General features: G+C 42.2%; 1 protein-coding gene and 1 non-coding gene across 4 annotated transcripts in view; one reads left to right on the top strand and one right to left on the bottom strand.

The window, feature by feature from the left end:
- Nucleotides 1-245: 245 nt before the first annotated feature.
- The window catches only part of MYT1 (myelin transcription factor 1), a 130,220-nt gene continuing 108,291 nt past the window's right edge, over nucleotides 246-22,174 (bottom strand). For 2 of the 3 annotated variants that reach the window (XM_038750427.1, XM_038750426.1), the window contains exons 18-23: nucleotides 21,553-21,636; nucleotides 11,794-12,015; nucleotides 8,382-8,473; nucleotides 7,385-7,488; nucleotides 2,640-2,783; nucleotides 246-1,705 (exon numbers count right to left, since the gene is read on the bottom strand). In XM_038750427.1, coding sequence (XP_038606355.1) covers nucleotides 1,565-1,705; nucleotides 2,640-2,783; nucleotides 7,385-7,488; nucleotides 8,382-8,473; nucleotides 11,794-12,015; nucleotides 21,553-21,636 — 787 coding nt within the window. In that variant the 3' untranslated portion in view covers nucleotides 246-1,564. The remainder of the gene's footprint in view (nucleotides 1,706-2,639; nucleotides 2,784-7,384; nucleotides 7,489-8,381; nucleotides 8,474-11,793; nucleotides 12,016-21,552; nucleotides 21,637-22,174) is intronic. The other variant, XM_038750428.1, reaches the window with a different exon arrangement.
- Nucleotides 18,952-19,089, top strand: LOC119931954. The gene has a single exon (XR_005452248.1). It is a non-coding gene; the product is annotated as a small nucleolar RNA SNORA7 (small nucleolar RNA).

The raw sequence follows: 22,174 nt of genomic DNA on the forward strand, positions 1-22,174 counted from the left end.
GAGGGTCTGAGCAGATGGACATTGGTTTCTTAAAATAGAGGTAAGGCTTGTGAAAATAGAATTGATCATGTAAGCCTTCAGGTTCTGTAGCATGGTGAGCTCTGGACCAGTATCCATTGGATTTTTTTACAGACTCAAAGTTCCACAACTCCTCCCATCCATCCACACTTTGAGGGACAGAGTTATACTATATATAGTATACATATATATAGTATAGTGTGTGTGTGTGTGTGTGTGTGTGTGTATATAACATATGTATACACATAGACACACACACACATATATATATTATATATATATAATGGAACTAGAGATGAATGCATTAGGGGCATTTTTGTGTGGTTTTAATTCTTTAAGTGCACAGCGGGCTATAGACATGTAGTAGTCAACAAAAATGATTCTTTGGAAAATCCACACCCAAACCTTTCTCTGTGGAATGGTGCTTTGTTCAGTCCTGATAATCTTGATTAAAATAATAAAAACAAAGGAGGAAACTCCCCCAAACCCCTATACACAAATTGTTACCAATAGACCCAGGTCCACCAGAGTTCTCTGTTGGACTTCATGCCTTCACTGATTTTGTTGTATCTTAAACCATTTTTAAAATGTTTCTCTGGCACAGAAACTCGATTTTCCCACCAGTGTTATGCCCCATGGAAGTACTAATGGCTGTGATAACAGAAAAGAACCAGAACTCTCAGGAAGTAGACTCCCAAAGAGCATAGACACCAGACCCTGACACATTTAGGGTTCTGTATGAAATATCTGGGATCGGTCTATTCATAATAGCTATTCTCATATTTAAGACAGACAAAGGAATACTGTAGTTGCAAACTCCAATAGCTTCCCTGAGAACCTTTTTCCTTTGAGCTTTCCACTGGAGAGTCAGAACTGCTCTTCAGATTTCATTCAGAAAATAAAAATAAACAACTTCTTAATACTTAAAAGTTCCCCACCCAGTGGCTATCTGAACACCTTAGGGTAAGAGACCTAGTATATAGGTTCAGATTTAAAGGTAGCCTGCAGCCGCAGCTTCTTGCTTACAGTAATACACAGCAGACCATGTGTGAGTAACTGATGTGGATGGACAGTCGGAGACATCGTGAGTCTGTCAGCCATATCCTTTAGGAAGGTTCAACCCAGTTCTTCTAGGCCTCCATCCCTTTGACGAATTTGGCCACATTCCCTTGTCTCCTTTGCCCTTCCCTTACCAAGGTGCCTCCCCTCATTTCCTCCTACCAGGCCCTGAAAACCTGGCCACCATAAGGATCCTCAACTTCTACAGCCACCCTTGATTGCTAGCTAGTAGTGGCTAGTGTGACACCGTGAACGAGAAACCACCATCATCACCACCACCACCATTTACAAGAAGATCAAGGTAGGTAAACGCTAAAATTGAGTTTGATTCAGTCCCGCTTCTTGTAAATGGCCTCTCGGTTACAATTTGGTCCTTTTTCATTCATTTAACAAGTTGCGCAACTTGTCCCCCTGAATACTCGGAGTGAAGGTTTCCATCTTCTAACAGTTTGTAAAATTTTGCTTTGTATCTAGTTTTCCTGCCGCACTAAACCTGGATTCCCTTGACAGCTTGCTTGATACTCTCCAGCAGGTCTTTGTTCTCAGGATTCTGGTAGCACTCCTGGTTGGTGTACATGTCAGTAAGGGTATTAACGTAAGCGTCGAAATTCTGTTCGCTGATTGGCTCCTGAACCCAAGACAAAAGAAAACCACAGTTATTAGGAGGTTTTTGTTGGGGTTTTTTCTTTCATCTCCGCAATACTGCAGGACGCAGTGGCATTTTGAATACCATTTAAATACAGATGAATAGAATAAGAATGATGGAAGGGAAATCAAAGACTCAATCACACGGAATGTTTTGGAAGCAAACAGGATCTGGCTAAAGACAATACCCTGTTCTCTCTTCCGCCCACCTCCATGGATCTGAGACAATAATAATTAATTTCCTGGAACTGAAGAGAAGGAAGTTAACAGCCTCTTCAGTTTACCTATTCTAATGCCGTCTTTTCATTTTGTGGAAACACTATGGCAACATGCTCTTGGCTGTTGGGCTTGTTAAATTAAGCAAAGTACACTCTGTTTATAAAGACGGCTATTCTTTGGCTGCAACCTATTCAGGATTGAATTGTCACTCCCTGCATTATATTGCTACTTTAGGACCTTCCTGATGTTGAAATCTGAATCCCTCTTCATCGCAACTTGGGTTGCCTCAGCCTAAAAGGAACCATGTGCTCTTGACTAAGTTATGTTTTTCAGATTTCAACCACTTGCTATATTGAGAGACAACCTTGGATAACAAGGAAAATATTAGCAGAGATGACAGAAGATGGAAGATATGCTCCAGAGGAACATGGGTCGCCATGAAGGAAAAATATGAGTCTCAGGAGGAGACATTCAATTGTATTTATTGAGCGCTTACTATGTGCAGAGCACTGTACTAAGTGCTTGGGACGTACAAGTTAGCAACATATAGAGATGTTCCCTACCCAACAGTGGGCTCACAGTCTAGAAGATGGCAGTCAGTGGCTACTTTTCCTGTGTTTACATTATATGGAAAACACTTTGTGAATATTGTTTGCATCGATCACGAAACCTCTCCATGATTCTGTTGCATCTCCTACCATATGTGGAAGGCGAATATTGGCAAGACTTTGGATTAACGCCTGGCTCAAACCCGAGAGTTCCAAGAACAGAGCTTCATTCTGCTCCTCTATGATTTTGTTTTCTTCTTCAATGTTCTTCAGATTCTTTTCCATGGTGGATATCTGGATCAGCAAGAGAAAAAAGGGAAAGATTCATCTCCCTGTTTCATTCATTTTCTCAGCACTTTCTAAAATGTTTCTCAAAAACTCGCCTTCACAGTCATCCATACCCATTAATCCTGTCCCATTAGAGCTGATAGAGATCCCTGTAAACCTTGGTATAAAGAAACCTTAATAAAATTTCTATTGGACCAACCCTTATGCAACCTGAGCACCTAGGAAGCCATTTATTTACAAGGGTAAGTAGAGATGAAAAGAAGGAACAAGATCACTTGGAACCTAACTATTGCTGGGAAAGAGAGTTACTTATTTTCAAACATCCCAGATATAGCTTTTTTTAGAAGATATATCTACTCTGTCAGCCTCCAATCCATGCCCTCCATCCTCCCTAGGACTCCCTCCCTCTCCAAATCTGGCAGGACACTTGCTCTCCCCCATCTTCAAAGCCCTTTCAAAATCACACTTCTCCAAGAAGCTCTGCCTGATTAATCTTCCATCTCCACACTCTAATCCACCCAACTACTGCCACATCAGCATTTCCATGTAACCTGAGCATATGGATACTTGCCCACCAAGCCCTGAGCCTACAGCATTTATGTATATATCTTTATAGTCTGTAAGTTCCCCTATCTTTAAGTAGTGTCTATCTACCCTACTACACTGTAACCTTCTTGAGGGGCAGGAATCATCTCTGCTAACTCTATTGTGCTCTCTAAACATTTAGTACAGTGCTCTGAACAAAGTACTCAACAAATACCACTGATTAGTGGATTGATTTCCAAACATTTTTGTGTCAGGGTTCTGAAGGAGTTAAAATACAGTCTGGTAGCTGAAATTACAACAGGATATTATCTACCCTCCACTCATCCAGCTACTGGGCTTGAGGATTTAAAAGTGGCAGCCTATCTTTAGAAGAGGAGTTAAGGTTAATCATGAAAATTATAGATTGGGCCAGCCTCATGTTAGTCCTGGAAAACTACTTAAGAAAATCATTAAGGACAGAGCAATCTACCACTATGGTGGCTATAATTTGATGGGGGAAAGCCCAGGGGAACATGGATAAGGATGTCTTTAACTTGTTATTCTTCTCTGAAAGAATAATAGAAATAGGTGAAGGAATACTGGTAGTATAATTTATTTAGACAGTCAAAAACTTTTGATAAAAGGCCTTTCAAAAATCTATTAATAAAAATTGGTGACTGCAGGGTAAGAGGTAGAGTGCCTGTCTTGAGTTAGAAATAAACTAGGAGATAAGCATCAAAATAAATGGCCCATCTCTGGGATGAAAAGAAGTAAATGACAGTGCTCCTAGAACCAGGATCCCCTTCTGAAATTGTTCAATATGACACAGAGGATGAGGTGAATAGGGAGGTGGCAAAGGTACTGATTACATGTAATTACTGAACTTAGTTTGAGTCACAGAAGATCGTGTGGGTCTCTGCAAGAATTTAAGTGAGGCGCAGATAGCCGCAAATTCCCACAAATTGTTCTCTCTTTTAGTTGTGCTATTTCCAGAAAGTTGGTGGGAAATCTGCCCAATAAAAGAGAGAATGATCATTTGAAATCTTCACTGTGATGTTCATTAGTTTACTGTTTTCTGAGAAAACAGTATGTGCATTACATTTTTAATATCCAACCTTAAGTAGTAAAATACTGAAAGTACATAGAAGAATAAGAGCTCAATAAATATGACTGACTGAATAAATGAATATGTGCTATGTGGTAGTGTGCTGTCAAAAGTCTTTTCACCAGCACGCCAGAGTGATATTGAGCCCTTCCATATTGATGAAGTCGTGTCTAGTCACAACTCTGGGTCCCTACCATTCCTATTTCACTACGTTTAGAGAACAAAGACATTTGCTCAAAACAAGCACACCCTTTTCCCCCAAGAAACAGTTTAATAAAAACCTAAGGCAAGGGCTAGAAAGTCAAAATCAAGTTTATTATATTCTGTTCAGCTCACTTCTCATTTTCTATTAGCTAACTCTGATTTATGTGACTGTATTACAGGATGCCTCAACTTGTGAAGCATCTGGAAACTTACACAAGCCAGCTTCACACATCCACAAATTCTGGACTTAATATCTAAACACCTTATACAAGTCTTTATCACTTTCCATGGGACTAAATGATTCAGGCCTATACAACATCTGTGTGTGTGTGCGTGTGTGTGTGCACGCGCACACATGCCTATACACAAGTATATTGTATATACAAATTAATACACCCGTATCTGTGTAAGATAGTTTTGATGTTAATAACATTTGTTAAGTGCTTACTAGGTGCAAAGCACTCTACTAAGCACTGGCTTACTAGGTGCAAAGCACTCTACTAAGCACTGAAGTAGATACAAGATAATCATATAGAACACAGTTCCTATCCTACATGAGGATTACAATTTAAGAGAGGAGGGATAAACAGGTATTTTATCCCCATTTTATAGTTGAGAATACTGAGGTATAGAGAAATTAAGTGCCCTATCGAAGGTCACACAGTAGGAAAGTGGCCGAGCCAGGACCATAACTCAAGTCTCCTAACTTCCAGTCCCCTGTGCTTTCCAGTAAGTGTGTGTGCATGTTTATACAAACATACTAAAAGTTCACTTTGTACAGGGATCGTTTGAGGATACCCGGTTTGGGATTTGAGTGAAGAGTCACTGCTGTGCTTGGACTCAGATAGCTAGACTGAGCTCCTTATCTTCCCTTCCAACCCCTGTCCTCTCCCTGACTTTCCTGTCACTGTGGACAGCACTACCATCCTTCCTGTCTCACAAGCCCACAACCTTGGTGTCATCCTTGACTCCACTCTCTCATTCACCCCACACATCCAATCTGTTACCAAAACATGCCTGTCTCACCTTCACAACATCGCCAAGATATGCCCTTTCCTTTCCATCCAAACCGCTACCTTGGTTCAATCTCTCATCCCATCCCGACTGGATTACTGCCTCCTTTCTGCTCTCCCATCCTCCTGTCTCTCCCCACTTCAGTCTATTCTTCACTCTGCTGCCCGGATTATCTTTGTACAGAAACATTCTGGGCATGTCACTCCCCTCCTCAAAAATCTCCAGTGGTTGCCTATCAACCTTCGCATGAAGGAAAAACTTCTCACTATTGGATTCAAAGCTGTCCATCACCTTGCCCCCTCCTACCTCACCTCCCTTCTCTCCTTCTAAAGCCCAGCCTGCACACTCCACTCCTCTGCCGCTAACCTCCTCGCTGTGCCTCGTTCTTGCCTGTCCCACCATCGACCCCTGGCCCACATCCTGCCTCTGGCCTGGAATGCCCTCTCTCCATCTATCCACCAAACTAGGTCTCTTCCTCCCTTCAAAGCCCTACTGAGAGCCTACCTCCTCCAGGAGGCCTTCCCTGACTGAGCACCTCCTTTTCTTCTCCTCCTCCTCCCCATTGCGCCCCTTCCTCCCTCTGCCCTACCCACTTCCCTTCTCCACAACACTTCTGTATATGTGTACATAGTTATTACTCTATTTTATTAACGATGTGCTTATAGCTATGATTCTATTTATTCTGATGGTATTGATGCCCGTCTACTTGTTCTGTTCTGTTGTCTGTCTTTCCCCTTCTAGACTGTGAGCCCGTTGTTGGGTATGGACCATCTCTATATGTTGCCAATTGTACTTCCCGAGCACTTAGTACAGTGCTCTGCACACAGTAAGCGCTCAATAAATTTGATTAAATGAAATAATGAATAGACAGACTGACAGGGAGATTCAGAAAGCCTTGGTTCCGTTTTCAGGGTACTCAGCAATTCTGGGTTCTTTCTAGTCACAGTGAGGAATAGGCAAGGGCTGGCATGCCACCTGACATTTGAGAGTCCTGAGTTAGTTCGGCTCTAACTGCTGACCAAGGGCAACAGAGCACATGATCATGAGACCTGGACTGAGCCTTGTCCCCTAGCACTATTCCCAATCATAATGTGCACGGGTATGACTGCTGTGTCTCTTGACTCTATATTTGGTTTTTAGGAGGATTCATAGAGCTGTATGTTCCACTGTAGCTCTGAGAATTTGGGGGAGCTCCTCTGAACCAAGCCTTCTTGGATCTCCCAGAGCTGTGATCAATAAGAAAGAACAGCTGCAGCTCTATGGAGCCCAAGATGGAAGGGGCAAGTGCTGCTTGGCTCAGGCTTCCAATTGTTTAACTGCAGCTTCAGGGGTCTAACGTGAGGTTGGGCAGTTTCACAGGTCTGGGGCCTGATCTCTTCTCGATAGGAATTTTTTTCTCCCCACTGATTGTCTGTCCAAAGCCACAAACTCAGAGTCAACTTTGGAGGATGAAGCAGTGTGGCTTAGTGGAAAGAGTATGGGCTTGGGAGTCAGAAGTCGTGGGTTCTAAACCCACCTCCGCCATTTGTCAGCTGTGTGACTTCGGGCAAGTCACTTAGCTTCTCTGTGTCTCAGTTACCTCATCTGTAAAATGGGGATTAAGACTGTGAGCCCCACGTGGGACAACCTGATTACCTTGTGTTTACCCCAGTGCTTAGTACAGTGCTTGGCACATAGTAAGCACTTAACAAATACCATTATTATTATTATTATTATTATTATTATTAGAACAAGGGCAATCCAAGTAGCAAAGTCCTACCTGGGACTGCAGCTTCACCATGGCGGCCTCCATCTCAGAGTTGGATTCATTCAGCTCAGTAATCTCCTTATTTAGCTGTTTAATCTCTTCATCATTCTCTAGCACTGCACGAGAGAAAAACCACAAGCCATGGGCTTCTTGCTTGGATCCCGAGAAGAGGAAACAGCCCTGGCAAACCCGAAATTGTTTGGCATTCGTGGAAATTAACTTAGAGACTGTTGGACCAGGCTTGACTTCAAATACATTTTAAACTGGATCATTAAAGCTTCTGAACTTTGATCCATTCATGTCTAACACTACGGCCAAAACAGTAGGATACATTCAGCAGCAATACATGGAAAAGCCTATTTTGGAAACCATGACCTACTTTAAATTGCTGCTAAATGGATCCCATTCTATATCTTTGTCAGAGGAGAGCAACCAGAAGAACATAGAAGCAGCGGTTTTAGGTAGGGCCTTTTTGTGTGGGCAATTCACAATCCCAGAAAGGTTAGGTATTGTTGAAAAAACAGTTTCAGATGGGCAAATTTTGGTTATGCAGTTCACTGCACGCACTTATCCTTAATGATGAATGTGTTGGGAAATAGAACCTCACCTCCTTGCAAAATCAAATCAGGTGGCTGGATTTAAGAGCTCCAAGATTTTCATCATTAATTCCCTACACAAAAATCGGAGGCCTCGAAGAGGTTCAGGTAAAAACCCCTATGAAACCGTGGCTTATCTGGCTATAATTGCATAAGATCAAGCCATCGCTTCTACCAGTGCTCTGAATTTAAGCAGAAGTTCCACCTCCTCCCAAGTCAGTTAGCACCCCTGATAGAGATCTTGAGCCTAAAACAATCCGCTTTTACTTATTAAATACCCCAAATTTTCCCCTAGCTATGACACTGCCCTGATGATACCAATTTCTTCCTTCAGTTCTGAAGGACTGACAGGTAATGAAACAATTCAATCTTGTAAGGTCTGCAAAATAAATAGTTCAAGCTTATGTCTTTACCATCACTGGTCTTGAATTTAGTGCTGAGAATTTCATCCCCTGAGAGTTTTCCCTTCTTTCCAGCAAAAGTTGCTCTTGGACAGCCAGATAAACTGAAAATAAACAAAAAAGCCCGTTTTTACTATGTTTTTGAGCAATCTGGATCTCAGTTTTTACTTAGTTACACAACTCAAATTAGACTGCATGGTCATTTGTCTGGGTTTGGCATGGGTCAGCAGAGGTATAGGACTCAGGGCTACGTTCTTGGTGAGTTCCTTCTCTCTCAGAACTAAACCAAGTAGAACAATTCCTTGGGAGAGATGGGAAGCCTTTTTAAACTGACTGAAGCCAAATGCGAGGAATGAAGTGAGATAGGGCTGTTTGGCACACAGTGCAAAGTACAGAAAGCTGCTTCTTGGGGCAGACTTTCAACAGGCAACCAGTAACGTGCATGAGAGCAATCCTAGCAGTGTGGCTGGACACCCCAAAACAGAGGAGGTATCGAGGAAGAAGTGGAGGTAGAGATGAAGGAAGGATAGAAGGGAAAAATAAGCGCCTAGTAGAGTGCTCTGCTCAATAAATATGATGGAATGAAAGAACAAAGGGGGTGAGAAGAGAGAGAGAAGATGGAGTGAGTGGAGAGAGAAGAAGGAGGGGGAAAGAAAAAAGGGAGCAAGAGGAAAAGAGGAAAATTGGGCGGGGGGGGGGAAGGAGGCAGGGTTTACATTCTTGAAATTTTTATGCCCTATATCCTGTCCATGCAGCTGGAGATGAGTCACTTGTGGGTAAGTCTAACCTCTATGGGCTCACAACTGAGCTGTATTATAGTAAGCATTAGAGAAGAATCTAATAACTCTACGAAAAGCCTAAAACAGATCTTTGGACAATGAGTAATGATTAACAAATAATGTTAATAAAGAACAGTTTTGTTTTTTGGTTTTATGGTTATTATGGTATTTATTAATCACTTACTACATGCAAGGCACTGTATTAAGCGCTAGGGTAGATAATCAGTGTAGACACAGTTCATATCCCACATGGGGCTCACAGTCTTTATCCCCATTTTACAGATGAGGTAATTGAGGCAGAGAAAAGTGAAATGACTTGTCAAAAGTCTCACAGCAGACAAGCAGCAGAGCCAGGATTAGAAACCAGGTACTTCTGACCCCCAAGCCCATGCTCTATCCACTAGGCCCTGCTGCTTCTCAAGTCCATATAAAAGACAGGCATGGAAGCCATCATTACTGGATTGTTTTCATAGGATTAGAGAAATTATCAGTGGCGTAGTCCATACCGACTTACAACATATCACCAGTATATCACTTTGTTAGTCAAGGCATTTAATATTTCAAACACTGGAATCAAATTTGCATTTCATTTAAATAAAATCTGTGAGGAGAACCCACATGTATTCTTCTCAAGTATATTCCTGGGTTTCAATCTTTTAGAAATAAAGGAAATTAACTAGCAAAAGGGGAGAAAAAGAAACTCGCAGAGTGAATCCTGCCTCCCTGCAATAAATGTCAGCACTTGAAATAATTACTTTAAGTACATAAGAATGCATAAGTATAAGCATCTGAGCAGGTATTGTGTGTTACTTAATGGCTATTATAATTCCAATCTCATTTTCAAGTCAGTGAAAGGAGGATTGGAGTGAGTATTTTTTGTTGCAATTCAGAGGTCACTTTGAGGAGATAAGGCAGCAGGTCATCACTACATCTTTCCTGGGAGTGCCAACTCGTTAGCCCAAGATTCTGCACAATGGACAGCAGATGCCCAGGTATGCTAGGAGCTTGCTCACCTCCTGGACCCTTGCCACCAGCCTAGCTAGACACTGAACACTTCCCTGAGGCCATCCAGTCTGGAGGTTGGATGGAGGAACTAAGAAAAACTCTGAAACAGTATCTGTCAATATGGGCAAAGTGGAGGCCTGAGGACTGTGGGGTGGACTGAAGGCAGGATTATTAGTGCACCCCTCTCTAGAGCAGAGTAACAGCTGAACAATCCAAGGACCTCCAAAGTTAGGTTGGCACTGGGCATCAGGTCTACCTTTCATTCAATTGTGGCCAACATGAAAATTTCTCAAGGAAAATTCATATTAGAATAATATCACTTCTTAGTATAGGCAAGATAAACAAGTAAACCGGGAGCCATCTAGGTATGTGTCATCTTGCTTTTCCAAAGGCAAGCAAGCATAATTCATAATTATGATTCATAAGCACCAAATTACTTGAGAATGTAAAGTCATGCCATGCATAATTCAGTATTTTATATAGCACAGTAGGTTCCTCCTAAAGACTTCAAAGTCCTTGACTGTACTAACTCACTAGGTTCATTGTTAATGGTCATTTTTCCGGTGAATAAATAGAGGCAACGAAAGGTTGCCCAGAAAGGCAAGTGACATCTCCAAAACTAAGCTCAGGTCCCTTCACTGCACGAGCCATAGAACCACACAGTTTGTGAAAGAACCAGAGACAGTTAGTCTAATGACGGAGAAAAATGTTACAGTTGGTCCAGAGAATTCGCTGCGCATTGCAATGTCACAAGGTCAAAGTAACCTAAGGGAATTGCTTCCCTGGAATATACATCTCAGGAGCCAAAGAATCAGATATTCTCTCTATTGGAGAATCCAAGGATGTGAGCCTTCATTCTAATGAGTAATGTACAAAGACAGGCTTTCTGATGCAGGTATCTTTTGGAAGAAGTACCTCTGGTACCCTTCGAGTTATAAAATCTTCTTTGCCAAATAAGTAAATGATCTCTATTTCCTGTCCTTACAACAAAATTGTTGTTCCCTTGTCCTTGAGGAGGTTTCAAGCTCAAAGAAGAGTCTAAATAGTGAGAGGTTGTTGTATTGCCTAGCAATTGTTCAAGAGAGTGATCTATAGACTTTGTTTAAGCTTATGAACTTCTCCTGTTGAAAACCAAAGTTTTCACAAGAACACGAGAATCCAATGAAGGGCCAAATTTCTCATTAATGATGATTTATCCCAGTGAACATGATGTATGGTGAAAATGATTAAACTCCTATCCAATACCAATCAGACTTTTCAATGATTTCCTCCAGGTCAATTCTGAATATTGGCATTAGAACAGTTATCATTTGTGCAGCACAGTAGCTGTTTTCCATTGAGAAGCTGTTGATCATGTCTGCAGAGAAGACGAAAGGAGTTGAGACCCCAAATGAGGAGGTTTTTTTTTTCTAAATGGGTCTTGGGTGGTGTGAATTGGTAGTGACCCAACTCTAGGGCTGCACAGTTAAGAAAAGATGGTGACCCTCTGCCCTTGCCACTGGATGACTTGCTTTCCCCACTTCTATCCTTCGCCCCGATGGTGCCCTGTCGGTTAGATGGTGACCAAAAACCAGGATGGCGGTGTGTTGTGCACATTAGATGGTTAGAGGAGACAGGATGATGGTGGTTCTCATGTTTACCTTCTGTGGGTGAGGAAGCTTCCATTGGCGTGACCTGAGCCATCGCAACCTGGGGTTGGGCAGGTAGGCCCCTCATTCTTCAGAGACTTCCAGGAAAATGATGAGCCGTTGAGTGACCCTTCTTTCTGTCTACGGGCTGCCAGAGGGCACCCTGAAGCACTGCGGTGGGAGGCATACTTGCCACTGATATGCCCAAGCCCAACACAGCCAGGAACTGGACACCTAGGCAAAAAAAAGGGTTATAAAATATTAGAGGAAAAAAAGGGGGGGGTGGGAGATTAATATGGTCATTAGGCTGTTTAGATCTAAAAATAATAACCCAGAAACCCTCCCTGGCAACGAAGAGAGTGATGGGTCAACGTGAAGAGTTACAAGGGTTCAGCTCACAGAAAGAGCCCAAGTTCATTCAGGCCGCTCAGCTGATTGGCCACTTGGCTGGATGGGTGTTGGGAAAGGGCTCTTCCCTTGGGAGTGATGTGACCCTAATTGGAGAAGTTTCCCTGGATTTTGGAGACAAACGACAGGCTGGCTCTGGCTCTTTGCCCTGCTCTTTCATCTGGAGTTTGGGGAATTCACAGGAACCAGAAAACTGCCATATAAAAGTCTGCATGAAGCCTGGATGACTGTGGGTGAACTTCTCCTTCACCCCACCCTCAATCCAGCCTCCTCTCCTACATCCCTCTCTCACTCATTTGGTCACCCACATGCTACCTTATTTCCAGGTGTTAGGAAGATGCCAAGACAATTTGGAGAGCTAGCTGGGATCTTCATGGGGCAGCCGGCTGGTCCTCTCTCCCCATCCTCTGTGGGAGTCTTGTCCTTGTCAAAGAGGCATCCAACATCTTCTGAAGGGCTGAGGGATGTGCCCAGCTCTATCCCCCTGATGCAGCAACTGGCCTAAGAGTTGTTTCCTCGATTCTGCTGCAGTTTCTCAAGAAGGATGCCCCCATTCACAAAGCCCACCAGGCACAGTGGCTCAGCAGTTCAGACACAGGGGTCACTGTGTTAGATGTTTTTGCCATCTCCAGCCAAGTAAGGTCAGTTTCTGGCAAGGTGCAGCCCTGCAGATTCCCACAATTCTAGCAGTTTGGTGCAGGAGTGTTTCCAAACCCCGAAACCAGGAGTGCCATCTCTGGTGTCTGATAGTCCTAGGCATAGTAGGTTCAAGAGAGCACTGGGGAAATAAGTGAATACTCTGTGCCCCATGGGCTGTGTTCCATGAGAAATACAGCGGCTGAGAAGGTTGAACGGTAGAGACTCAAGCAGCACAGTGGGGAGATGTGAGCTAATGACAGCTACTTTTGACCCAAAGCCTCAGTTTTCCACAGCTAGGAAACCCTTGCTCCAGGATGTCAATCCCAGTCCAGCAAAAGTAGAGATCTCAGGATGAACCTGCTCCCTTTAGAGACTAGGCTCAAGACTATAAGTGCTCAATAAATTCCATTGATTGACTGACTGAAAATTAAACATGGAAATCAAATTGATTCTAAAGCTCTTGGTTCTATTCAAGATCTAAATCATCTTGAAAAAGTGCAAAACAAGCCAATGGATTTAAGATATTATTTTCATCATCACAACGACCACATTCTAAGGCTATTACAACTGCGTTTTTCTTGTGTTGGGACTACTTTTTAGAGAAACAGCAAAATACTGATTTAAAAAACTGTCCATTTGGGATAATGTTATAAAGTTGTCTTTCAAAATATTCGTTATGTGCCTCACCAATAGTCCTTGTCTTCAACAGAAGCAATAAGGAGTTCTTTGAACTAACACCACAACAAACTAGAAATTATCATCTGCGGTCAATGTTTCCATTTAAAAAAGACAACGATGTGGACAGACTGTGCAAAGCCAGTGGAAGCTACAAAGTGACACAAAAGGACCTCTAAAGCTCTAATGCATGACTCGAAATAAGCAAATACAGGAATGAAAATAATCTGAAATGCACATATTTAATGGGAAGAAGAAACAAGAGGCAGCACTCCTCAGAGATGAGCATTCAGCAGTGCAGTCAGGATGGGAGTTCTAATATTGGTTGAATCCCTGAAGAAGACAGTATAGGTTACTGGAAAGAGACTGGACCTAGGAATCAGAAAACCTGGATTCTCATTCCTATATTCTAAACCCGGCTCTGCCACAACCTAGCTGTAAGATCTCGGACCTTGGTTTCTTCATCTGTAAAATGAACCCACGGATACTTGCTTCTTTCTCCCTCATAGGGATGTTGTGAGGATAAAACAGAGTAACTGATGTGAAAGCACCTTGAAAAAAAATGATAAAAAGCTGCTCTAAAATCCAAGGTGTTGTTAATTGAACTTTCTCTGTCTCAGAGAAAAAAAAAAGGATGAGCATGACACTTGATCCACTGAATGGATCTATGGGTTATTGTAAAAGAATTGGCAAGTGAGAATGCTTCAGAAATCTTAAACTATTCCAGAAGGCATTAATGAACAAGAAGATGAGAAGGAGGAGAAGGAATAAGAAAAGAAAAAAGAAGTAAATAAAAAGCGTAAGCTAGCTGAGCAAAAGAGAAGCTTGTTGTTATTCTGAGTGATAGAAACATATCATCAGGGTATCTCTTCAGATCGATGTGAGACCATGTCTTGATTTCCTGGTTACAATTCATTCATCTGATGCAGGACCCATGATCTAAGTTCAAGTAGTGCCTTCACTGCATTGGTGAAGATGAGTCAAGGATATTGCTATTCCTAGGCATGTTAGGGGAAAAGGATTTTTATCCAGGACCTAGGCTAGACATTTGTTTTTACTAAAATATATTTTGCAGACACTGCTTTCAAAAAAAAAGTGTGGTCTAGTAGAAAATGCAAGTGTCTGGGAGTCAGAGGTCACACTTGCCTGCTCTGTGATCTTGGCCAAGTCAATGAACTTCTCTGTGTCTCAGTTTCCTTGCCTGTAAAATGGGGAGTCAATATCTATTCTCCCTCCCCCTTAGACTGTGACTCCCATGCTGGACAGGGACTGTGTCCAACCTTATTATCTTGAATCTATCCCAGGACTAAACACTGTGCTTGGCACATAGTAAGTGCTTTACAAAGGAAAAGATGAAGAATTTCACTCTCACTGGTTTTCATTTATGGAACCCAGCTCACATTTTTCACTCCTTCCAACAAATCTCCAAACTGTCCCTCTCTTTTAACTTCCCCACCGCTGATCCACTGCTCCTGCCTACTTGTCTGATATGTCCTCCCTCCTCAGCTTTGCCAAACCATGTCCCTTGTCGTCTTCCATCAATCAATTAATCAATGGTATTTTTTAAGCCCTTACTGTGTGCAGATCATTGTACTAAGCACTTGTGAGAGTATAATGTAACAGAGCTGGTAGACCCATTCCCTACCCACAGAGACATTACAGTCTTATATGGGATCAAGAATTTTTCTCCTTCTTTCTTAGATTGTTAGCCCCATGTAGACTGTGTTCTATCTCCTAATCTTTATCTACCCCAGTGCTTACCTATGGTGTTTGGCACATAAATAGCCCTTAACAACTATTATTATTATTATTGTTATAATTGCTACTGGGCCAGTGTTTTTTATTCTTATGATATTATATGATGCATCATAATCATAATAAACACTGGCCCCCTAGGGGCTATTACTATTATTTTAATAATTATGAAACCCACACTGTGTATCATATAGCTATGATAATTATATTACATAATTATTATATTATATATAATAATCATAATAATAAACACTGGCCCACTGGGGATTTTCTTGTATCCTGGGAGATGAGTCTATCCTGGCTACTCATTTCCATCCAGTTCTTGCTCCTAGCTCCTGATGGTCAGACGGTTCTTACGCTGGGACCAAGCTTAGAGTGGAAACTATCAGCTTGTTATCAGATAACGCTGTCTTCACATCTACATGCTACGAAACGCCAGTGTCCCTAGGGCCAGTACTGGCCATGTTAGCGATCCAACACAATTTTCTCCAACCTCTAAAGGAAGACCAAAGTTTTCTACAAAATGGATTTGCTTTTAGAGATCCCTTGGGTTGTGACATACAGCACCTCTCAGTGTTCCAATGGAGGCTCATTCATTCTCACTTCGCAAATCTGCGAAGTCAGTCATTCTCACCTAAAGTCCTGGCAGTCACTGATTGCAGAGAGACTGCATTCACCATGCCTCTCTCCCTGCCATGGTCGGTCTGATTTACCCTGAAGAACGAACGTACAAAAGGGCCCAGAACATGGTACTAAATTTAGGACTCAAGTTGAGAAAATGCCCTCTTGTTGCTTAGAATGACAATGGTTTGCCATTGACTTGTCACATTTCAGAGCACAGGCCTGGGCATCAGGAGGACATGAATTGTAATCCCGGCTCACCATGTGTCTGCTGTGTGATCTTGGGCAAGTCACAACTTCTCTGGGCCTCAGTTACCTCACCTGTAAAATGGGGATTAAGAGTTTGAGCCCCGTGTGGGACAAGGACTGTGTCCAACTGATTAACCTCAATCTATCCCAGAACTTAGAACAGTGCTTGGCACATAGTAAGTGTTTAACAAGTGCCATTATTATTACTATTACTATTTATGATAAAAAATAATGAAGTGCCATGAATGAATAAAACGAAATAGCAAAATTGATGAACGAAGCACTCTGGGGTGATGCAGTTTCAGTGAACTAGAAATGTTTTTACTCATTTGCTTGCCAAGCTCTGTGATTTTTTTTCCCTCTATCATAAAGAAGAATTACTAAAATTTAACTGAAACTGCGGTTAGAATTAGTTTTTCCAATGTTCATTACACTCTTTTCCCTGAAGACCAGAATATCAGAATCTTTAGAGCTATCAGGTAAATAGTTCAATTAAAACATACACACCACATTCTTCTGAGTCCATTAAGCCTTTATGGTTCATTATGTAAATCTATATTTACATACTGCAGTGATCTATAGTTGGGAGCGCCTGATATTAGTGTAGGTTATGCAGCACGTACATCATCATGAGACAGTAATGTTGTGTGCGTACGACAATTTGTCAAACACAACAACACAGCTAACGAAACAACAGTCATCTTTATAGGAGAGAGGATGACATTTTTCCAAGGGCCAGAGAGTGCCGCTAGTTTGAAGAACTGAGTTCCGGGTGCGTCACTGGCAGAGGGCAGAAAGGACTAGTGACAGGATAACCGCTGCCAGTTGTCACAGCGTGGCTTGGCAGAAACTGGCAATTGCTGGAACAGCCTAGGAATTCTGGGAGAAAGGATTTTCCTGTTCAGCTACTGCCTGGGCCAACATTCAAATTTAATAATTAATAATAATTGAGGCATTTGTTAAGCACTTAGTATGTGCCAAGTGGTGGGGTAGATTAAAGATAATCAGATTGGACACAATCCCTTTCCTACATGGGCCCCGAACCCAGTCCTCACTGTAACCTGAGAGCCTTTCTGATTCTCTCGCTAATCAAGCTACAGTGAACCTGTACTGAGGTAAAGCTAAGTGACCTCTAAACCCAGATATTTTCAGGGAGGAAAGAGGGTTCTTATTTTCTTCCACTGATGATCCTAAGGCCCCAAGTGGATTTTTAAAACTGTAATACGAGCAATAATAATAACGGCGATGATGAGCCTCAGCTTATGACCTTGTAAACCAAGTTTCTGCAGATTTTTATAGCCAGTTAGAAGCTTGTGGAAGAAAGAATTTATACTGAAGTGCTGACGCATCTTACTCTAATAGCAGTGCGGACAAGTGACACTATAAAAAGGAAACGGTTTCCCCTTTATCCTTCATCCAAAATCACTAGCTAATGGCATGCTAACTAAATTCAGTCATTCTAGAAAACCTGGTGTGTCTATTAAAGTTTCTGCTGCGGTTTGCATTTGTTTAAAGATGCTAGTCAATTATAAATACAGTTAAAAGTTTATGGCTCTGGGGAGGAGGCCCTATAAAATGGAGGTATTAAATGGGAGTGCCATCCCCAATCCCTGCCATGAAAGTCATTAGGAACTCCATCCATCCCTAGAAAACGTCTAAAGAAGTGTTCCGGGAAGTCCCCATCTCCTCTTTGCCACAGAAATCTTATTTTTCTAAAAGCAAAGTTGACAGCAGAGTGGGGCTGGGCACCCATTTCTCCAAGTTAATTTGAAAAAGGCTGATCTTGATTTTAATCATCTGCAAATGCAGCACAATTCACTTATAATATCCCTGCCAGCAGGATCCTAGCTAAATTCATAACAGCATTGCTTTTATATGATCACAAGCAAATTACTGAAACCTCAGGAGGAAAAAAAAAACTCAGAAAAAAACCCTGGCATTTACTATGTAGCCTTTATGATACAACCGTTACATATTTTACACTGTTAATTTAACTTGCATTACTGTTTTATTGTAAAAAATAAAGTAGAACCTTATTGTGCAAAACAGCTGGCTTGGACTGTTTCTCTCCTCCCCCCAGTTTTTTCTGAAGCGTTAGTAATGGCTGATCAATTAAGCCTTCGTCCTTTTGTGGTTTCCTTTTATGCCCAGGCCAAACGGAAGGTTGAGGTGCTCTGTTCAGTCACAGCTGTAGTAAATTACTTGAAGGATGAGCAACAAAACAACAGGGACTAAATTGCTTTCTCCTCAGTGGCAATGTGCAAAACTCGGACCTGTTCCAAGTAGCTCTTCATACCCAGATGGAGTAACGGAATTACTGTTAAGCTGCTTTAATAAAAACCTGCTGGGACCTGCACGGGAGCATACCTTGTTACAGAAGACAAAATACAGAGTTCCCAGGGACCTGAGTAGTCTGGCAGCAGAGGGATCTTTTTTTTTTTGTTCTCTAATCGCAAATTTGCTGCCATCTTGTCCAGGTGGACAATAACCTGAGTCCGTTTCTCCACTGAGAGCTGAGACCTGAGCTCCAAGGGGAGCTTTGTCTCTTCCCCAGGCACTTCTTTGGGGATGTACGTGTTCTCCGTCTTCTTCTAAATTCATCTCTGGACCAATCCAGTCTGTGTGTGATTTACTTTTCTGCCTTATGAATGTCATATCTATCAATTTCTGTAAGCACCCTGCAATTTTCTTATCGATCAATCATTGGTATTTATTTAGCACTTACTGTGTGCACAGCACTGTACTAAGCGCTTGGGAGAGTACACTACAATAGAGTTGGGTAGACAGGGACTCTCAGCTTAGACCTGGTTTATAATGCATGGTCCCCTCCCAGGGTCGTACCTGGAGAGTTTCCAGTATTCTACCAGTCCCGCCTACCGGGGGGAGAGTCAAGCAGAGGCATACCCATTCCATTCCTAGCTTGGATGGTGGCTAGCGAGTGGAAGGCAATCTGCTACAAGTCAAAACTCACCTGTGTCAGGCAGCAGCGGCCTGGGAGAGAGTCGAGGGCAGACTCAAATTTACTGCGTGGAAGGAGGCAATGTTAAACCACTTCCATATTTTCACCAAGAAAACTCTATGGATACACTACCAGAACAATTGCAGATGGAGGTGGGGCACTCTGGGAGAGATGTGACCATGACGTCGTTATGAGACAGACATGACTTGACAGCATAAGACAAAAACAACAATAGTGTATGATGGATTCAAACTCATTCTTGTCTAATGGGTTGCATCACTGCTTTCAGAGAGACTCACTGTTTCCATTTGGGGTAAGTCAAAGCATGTAAAGAAGCCAGATGTGAGACTGATGACAGCCACCTATTCAGCCCAAATTGAGAAACCTGACAGGTGAGAAGCCCCCTTTCCTCATAACTTTAATCACTGTGCTGCTATTGAGCATTGAAAAGACATCAAAAATAACTCTTTTTTTCCTTCTAGAAATTTAGAACAGTTGAAGCAAAAATATGGTCCCTTTCCACCTCTGCTCTGTCCATCATTCCAAAGATTAATTTCACTCCAATTTGAGAGTATAGAAGACTCAGAGTAGATGGCTCGAGGCGATCAGCTGTCCAAGGGCCAGACATTTCAAAGGTAACCTTCTTCCCTGCCTGAGTCATTTCTACCGTCTCCATTTTGAGGACAAGTTATTTTTGAGTCGGTCTTTTTAATGCTCACACTGCCACCCGTAAATACTGCAAATGAACTAGCCTGCTTGTTGCTCTCTGGAGATGAGGAGGGCATTCTCTCACAGAACACAAGTATGTATCTTAGACATGTTCACTTGTGGAGGAGAGAAGACGGTTTAAACACCAGATGGAAAATCTCTCTCTTACTGTTCCTCTCTTGTCACTATGGCTTACATGGGGCACCACATCTCCGCTCCCAAGATGATCAAGTCCAAATTTTCCCTGATGATTCGGTTCTATAGATTCCAAATTTTCAAGCATCTCTGACAAGCAAGCAGCAGCAGCATACTTATTGCACATAAAACTTATTTGGCTGTTTTTAAATGGCAAAGCCTGGAGACTACTGCCTCAAACGTAACATGTCCAAAATAAAACTTCTCATCTCCCCATCCAAACCCTGTCCTCCCCATGATTTTGTTATTACTGGAGAGAGCACCTTCATCCTCCCTGTCTCTCTAGACTGCTACTTTGGCATTATCCTCCACTCATCTCATTCAACCCACACATTCAATCTGTCACAAAATCCTGTTGGTACTGCATTCACAATATATCTAGACTCTGCCCTTTCCTCCAAACTGCTACCATGATGATCCAAGCATTCATCATTTTTGACCACTGCATCAGCTTCCTCACTGTGTGCTGTCTCCTCTCCAGTCCAAACTTGCTCAGATCTCACCTGTCTCACCACCAACTCTTTTCCCATATCCTCCTCCTGGCCTGGCCTGGCCTTCCCCCTGGCCTCCCCCTCACCATTCATATACAAGAGTCCACCACTCTCCCCACCTTCAAAACCCTTTCAAATATCACATCTCCTCCAAGAGGCTTTCCCAGACTAAGCCCTTTATTTCCCCATCTGACCTCTCCTCTGTGTCAACTCTGCATTTGGCTGTGTACCATTTGAAGCACTGATACTTATCCCAGCTCCACTGTAATTACGTCAATATTCCAATGCTCTGCTATTTCCCATATCCTTAATCTATTTTAATGTCTGTTCCCCCTTGTAGAATATGTTTTTTTGTGAGCAGGGATTGCAATTACCAACTCTGTTGGATTGCACTTTCCCAAGCACTTAGGATGGTGCGGTGCTCACAGTAAGTGTTTATCAAACACCACTAGTCAGTTGATTATAGACTCTGCTCTTTGTCCATTCCTAGAAGTCCTCTGAAAAATATAGGCAGAACCTGAAGGTATATTTCTTGGAAGAACCACCTTTCCAGGTGGAGGGCACCTGCCTAGAGATCACCAGAATGAACACTTGGTTTCAGTCTCATCCTTTCTGGAGACTCAAATGGGTCAAGACAGATTCTCAACCTTTGAATGTTCTTACAAGGCTTGAAGTCCCTCACTTTCAGAGGCAAGAAAATGAATGCCAGGGCCCGGGTCTGAATTCTTGGACAGAGTTTAAGAAACTACCTATATAGTATGTAATAATAATTATGATTATAATAATAATTGTTAAGTGCTTACTATGTGCCAGGTACTGTACTAAGCACTGGGATGAGTATAGGCAAATTGGGTTGGTCACAGTCCCTGTCCCACATGGAACTCACAGTCTCAATCCCCATTTTACAGATGAAGTAACTGAGTCCCAGAGAACTGAAGTGATTGTCCCAAGGTCATACACAGCAGACAAGTGGCAGAGCAGGGATTAGAACCCATGACCTTCTATCAGGCCCATACTCTACCCACTCTGCCATGCTGCTTCTCTACATGTCTCTAAAACTACGTGACTTACTTCATCAGTTCTGGGTCTTCTTTGTCATCTTTTGTGGGAGTTATCTTGATTCCGCTTTTCTTGGCACGTGGGCAGCCTGACAAACTATGTTGAAAAAGAGAAAAAAATCACCAGTCTTATTTCCAGAATTACAGTGAGCTTCTATGTGCCTCTGGCTCATGCCATTTTTCCCTTGAGCTTAGGATCATGTTTGATCTTCTTTGGAGACTACACATCTTGAGAAGTGAAAAAGGATATTTTGGGGTGAGGGGCGAGCAGAGAGACGGATTGTAATTAATGGTGCCTAGATAAGAAGATGTCTGTAAAAGAACTGCAGTGTTTAATGGAATGGTTGAAAAGGGGGTGCTTAGATCTTCTCTATTAATGTTCTAAAGTGATAATAGAAGTCACAAATAGGCAGCATTATTACCAAGGATATTGCATCAACTAAAATCTGACCCTTTATCTTTTTATTTTGTTGAAAAGAGCTCCTAATCAGATGCTGAAAACATCAAAAAAGGCAGATTAAAGAGATGAAAATGGGCTTCGGTTGTCAGAAACATTAATGTTTTATTCAGAACTTCATAACTTTGCCCATTAGATGAGGAGAAACAATCCCACAAGCTACAGACCAAAGTGTTTC

The sequence above is a fragment of the Tachyglossus aculeatus genome, chromosome 8 (assembly GCF_015852505.1).
Source record: "Tachyglossus aculeatus isolate mTacAcu1 chromosome 8, mTacAcu1.pri, whole genome shotgun sequence".
Taxonomy (NCBI): Eukaryota; Metazoa; Chordata; class Mammalia; order Monotremata; family Tachyglossidae; genus Tachyglossus; species Tachyglossus aculeatus.